The sequence below is a fragment of the Oreochromis aureus genome, linkage group 22, assembly GCF_013358895.1.
Source record: "Oreochromis aureus strain Israel breed Guangdong linkage group 22, ZZ_aureus, whole genome shotgun sequence".
In the NCBI taxonomy this organism is placed as follows: Eukaryota; Metazoa; Chordata; class Actinopteri; order Cichliformes; family Cichlidae; genus Oreochromis; species Oreochromis aureus.
Window position 1 is genome coordinate 16,735,190 of NC_052962.1, and position 4,882 is coordinate 16,740,071.

The window sequence follows — 4,882 nt, forward strand, 5'->3', positions numbered from 1 at the left end:
CTTGGAATTGTTTGCCATTTTTGCAAACGATTCCCTTATCGATTCCAGTCGCCCCGAATGACGTCACCATGTTGCGGAGCGTCATTTACAAAGTTTGGTTATACTTTACAGAACGGATGACAACAGGGCAACTTGCAATACTTGCAAAGTAGATATTTCATTTAAAGGAGGAAACACTACGAATATGCAAAAGCATTTGCTCACAAAACACGCGATGACCTTGAATGTCGTGTTTTTAATTCCGCTCCGGACTCGTGAATCTCAACCCAGCAGCAGCGGTAACGTTTGCACGTCCTCTCCCGTTAATGCGGCAGGTAAATAATCAACTAACAGTGCATATTATGTTAGCGCGATCTGCCTTATTACAAAACCTGCCATTACTGTGTGCTGCATTTAGGTGACCATGATGAGAGAGACAGACAGAGTTTGGCTGGCAGTTCTCGCTGCAGTCTACCGGTAGCGTCTCCTTTCAGGCCAGGATAGACGAATGTCACCGAGCAGTGACTAAGTTTGTGGTCAAAGGCTTGCACCCATTTGCCCCGATTTTCGGTAAGTGAATGTGTTTAATTGTAGGCAGGGACATTACTGGATATTCTTGTGTAATTGCTACAGAATAATATATGCCTTTTGAGGAATATGCAACATTCAAACAGGGGAAACTTGGTGCAATGTTTGTACTGTAAAGATTAAGTAACAGATGAATAAAGACATTTGTTTTGGTTTATTTTATAAGAGATAAAACAAATGTGTAACAGCTGAAGGTTGGAGCAGCTCTTAACCATAACACTGAACTTTATTTTTCTGATCCCTCCAAACTTTATTCATTGTCCAGGTGGTACATTCGTCCATACAGGCAGGCAGTGACTAAACCACTTTTCATATTTGAATGTTTCATGGTCACTCTCATGTCTGCAGCTTTCTCCAGACTCTCTGGCTGCTCCAGGAACATTCGGCTTGTCAGAATGGATGGGTACACGTATTTGGTGTCAAAGTTCCCCTCCAACAGGAAGTCCATTTTAGACTCTGCTTCTTCCACTTCCTGTCCACAAGAGCTCTGATCCAACCCTGCACAACGGACTATGGCACAAACCTGTAGATATTTAACATGTGACAAATAAAAGTAGTGAGTTGTCAGTTTTACCCTTTTTTGAAATATTTCAGTCAGTTTCTAAAAGTTTATAAATATTACAAATTCTTTCATTCCTACCTGCAGTGCATAACGTCCATCAACGGTGTGCAGTCCTGCAAATGCACCGAGTGCATAGAGCTCTTTATGGTCTTGCAGTAACCACCTGTACTGCAGGTGGCAGCAGAAAGTGCCGTTGCACACTTTAATGTCGCCTTGTGTCGCGTTTAAGAGGAAAAATGTAAATGTGTCATACATCATAGAGGAGATGAAGGTGGGGTGAGAGGGATGGACCGAATGAGGAGAGTGATCATCACAGCTGTCTTGATGACAGCGTCCAGAGTCTGTAGCCACTGATGATGCAGAGTCACCACCACCAGCCTCCACCTCTTTGGCTGCACTTTGTTTTACCTCCAGTGGCTCCAAAACTGGCACTCTGGCCACCAGCAGCCTGCCCTCCTCTGGGTCTCCTTTCCAGGCATGGTGGTAGGTGGCAGAAAAAGGGGTGTAGATACCGCTTCCTTTCATGATGAGCCTGTCATTACGAAGGTTTGCAGCTAGTAGAGTGACATTGGCACCCAGACTGAATGCACTGTGAAACTGAACTGAATCCAGCAGGGGGAGCGTATTCATCCATGCTGTTGGAAAGATCAACTGACGCACACCCTTAAAAAGGCACAAAGAAGAAACAATGGATATCAAAGTCAATTCCAGCAATGTTGGATATATATTCTGTGTGCGTATGTGATTATATTTTATACCATCTCCACCAGCACCACTGCAGGATCATGAAAGAGGATGTCAAAGCAGATGAAGAGGCCAAACTTCCCAGCAAAAGGTGTATCGAATGTTATGACTTCAACTTCTGGAGGTGTGTCAAAGGACTCCTCAAAGAAAAGGTTTTGTTTGTGGTAGCGTGCAATTAGAAGGCCGTCTGACCTGTATGAAAGAGGATATTTTAAACAGGTCAGATTAATAGGTAGCCAGCGCTGCCAGTACACATTTCACTATTGCCATCCATCTTTACATTTTCTACCACGTATCTGAGATGGGGACACCTCAACTGGCTCTTTTCTATGTGGAGAAGCAACAGTTCCTTCTCAAATGAAAAAGCACCTCACCCTATTTCTAATAGACAGCCCAGGCACCCTTCAAAGGAAACTCATTTCCACTGCTTTCATCTGCGACCAGCATCCAAACCTCGTGACAGTAGGTGAGGATAGGAATGTAGACTGACTGGTACATCAACAACTTCACTTTTATGCTCTGGTTTCTCATCATCACAACAGATCAGTACAGCATTCACACTGACATCGATGGTGCCCTAATCCATCTATCTCCCGCTCCACGCAGTCAAGTACTGAGGTGGAAACATTATGCTTTGGGGCTGTTTTTCTAGATTTTTACTCTTATGTAAAATGTTGTTTCTGGATTTTTGGTTGATATTCTGTCTCTTTTCATAAAAAAAAAAAAAACTATCATAAAGTTAGAGACTGTTCATTTAATTGGATGTTAGCAAGCTTACTAATTCAGCAGGAGATTAAATAACTGTTTTCACCACGCTATTATTCACCATTCAGTGTATTTGGTATTTCTTGAAGTAGCTTCTCCAGTAGCTACTACTAGAGCCATGTTTTTGGTGGAAATGTGAAGAACTAGTCTTTTTTAGGCACTTACACTGCACCTGTAGAAAGAAGGTCTTTATTTGTCCACCCCTTTTATTTTCATTTTAAGGGTTAACATGTACCTGAAAGCCACATTTGTGTTGAACTGCCAGCGCCCATCAGGAGGACAGGTGGAGGTGGGGCTGGTTTTCAGGGGACAGGGTTGCAGGTCGGGCATGTTGGCCACCAGGTAGAGGTTGTTACGACGAGCCATACAGCTCAATCTCTGGAGAACCTTTGAGTCACAAACATAATCAAATATGATGAGATTCAGACACAGTGACATGTTGTGAGAGTAGAGTTTTCTTGCCATCACAAAATCTAAACATATGATTGTGAACCTCAGTGTTGTTGTGTCTTTCTGGCTCCGTGCACGGATTCCAGCTCTCCTCCTGAGGGTCAGGAATGGTTTCCAGGTAACCAGCAATAGATGATCGAGTGAAGTTAAATCCATGAATACCATCTTCTGGAAACACCAGGATCTGGGCCCCCTGAGAGTGAAACGAAGATGACAGAGTAGAGTCAAGGACAGATATGTCATGAACTGGCTGTGTGGAGGCAGATGAGGACCCAAATGCAAAACTCACAGAGACAAAAAGCTGAACTCAAAATCACTGCTTTATTGCAGGTTTCACAAAGAAACAGAACTAAACTGGGAATGCTAACTGAGGACCGAGGGCACACAGGAAGGCACACAGGTTCGGGGAGGAGACATTGAGGACACAACACTGAACTGAGGGAGACATGCACATAAATACACAGAGGGTTAACGAGGGAAGTGGGAGCACACGGGGAACACAGCTGACACAGATAATCATAACAAGACACGGCAGGAGTAAACATAACACAGACGGGAGACTGTCAAAGTAAAACAGGAAGTACACAGAGGTGCAGACAAGAGGAGAGGGAGAGGACAGGCATAGCGGGCTGGGGAAACATGGAATAAAACACAAGGAGGGGAAACGGGGGTTCACAGATACAGAGGGGCACACAGAGGGTAACCAAATAAGGAACATCTTAACTGAACCACCTAGGAACCAATGCATAAATAAAGAGCAAAATACAAAACACACAAAAACTAAGAATGCTGGGCCAACATGGCCCAGGACCATGACAGATAAGGACTTATTTATCTGTTACAATGCCATGTCAGTGGCTGTTTACTGAAGAAAATAATGATTATTTTTGACCATCTGATTTAAAATGAAGCATTCAGTGTTATTTATGAATCAAAAATTGATACTTAAAGGGAAACACTTGTCATAGGAGCTCAGATTTTATTAATGTAAAGTGGCATCACAGACTGCACTGAAGCAGTTCAGTAAAAAGCTCAACAGTTCGAGGGAAAAAAAAGTGGACAAGTGATCAAAGTGTTTGGTAGTATATGGCTTTTGAATACTGTTTGTCTTAACAGCCTCCATTTTGTTAATTTTTGTAGAGAACTGGGGGCAAAAGTACAATTTTTCATAAAATTTCAATTTAAAATGATTTTTTAAAATTGAAGTTAAATTTAAAAAAAAAACTAAAATACTTTTTTAGAGTAGTCTGTGATTTATGAAGGAAAATGCAAAAAATAAGCAAAAAATTCTATCAAGTACTTTAATAGAATTTAAAATAAATGTAATGCTTTTGAATAGTTTTTTTTTCTTCTGCAGTCAGCTTAATTTAATCCACTATTGTTCATTAGAAAGACAATAATTGGAAGGATATACTACATTGAATTATGAAGAAGTACAAATTAATGAGTCATGCTGTTTTGCAACTAAAGACTTAAAACACATTTTAGTGTGTGCATACCTGCTGGGCTGCACGGGCTGCCTGCTCCTCGTAGATATCCAGGTTCTTCTTCATGTGCTGCAGAGCATCGTGGCGGGACACGGGTGTGTGGGGGTCCGGGTTCAGGATTATTTTGTGCTCGTACACAGCGGCAACATACGATGAGTCCACAGCGACTGCTGACACCACATAAATACTGGCAAAAACTGTAATGACCAACAACATCTTTTCTCTCATTTCCTTCATATGAGCCATTACAGCTGTGCACAAGCTCAGACCGTAAATAACAACTGAGAGGTCAGACCATGAGGGATGT

At 42.1% G+C, this 4,882-nt stretch overlaps 1 protein-coding gene across 1 annotated transcript; it reads right to left on the reverse strand.

Annotated features, from left to right (window-relative positions):
- Positions 1-702: 702 nt before the first annotated feature.
- Positions 703-4,882, reverse strand: btd (biotinidase). The gene is made up of 6 exons (XM_031756907.2): positions 4,588-4,882; positions 3,132-3,281; positions 2,874-3,025; positions 1,888-2,065; positions 1,208-1,792; positions 703-1,090 (listed from the first exon to the last, which is right to left on the reverse strand). The coding sequence occupies exons 1-6, from the start codon at positions 4,819-4,821 to the stop codon at positions 818-820; spliced, it is 1,572 nt and encodes a 523-aa protein (XP_031612767.2). The 5' UTR covers positions 4,822-4,882; the 3' UTR covers positions 703-817.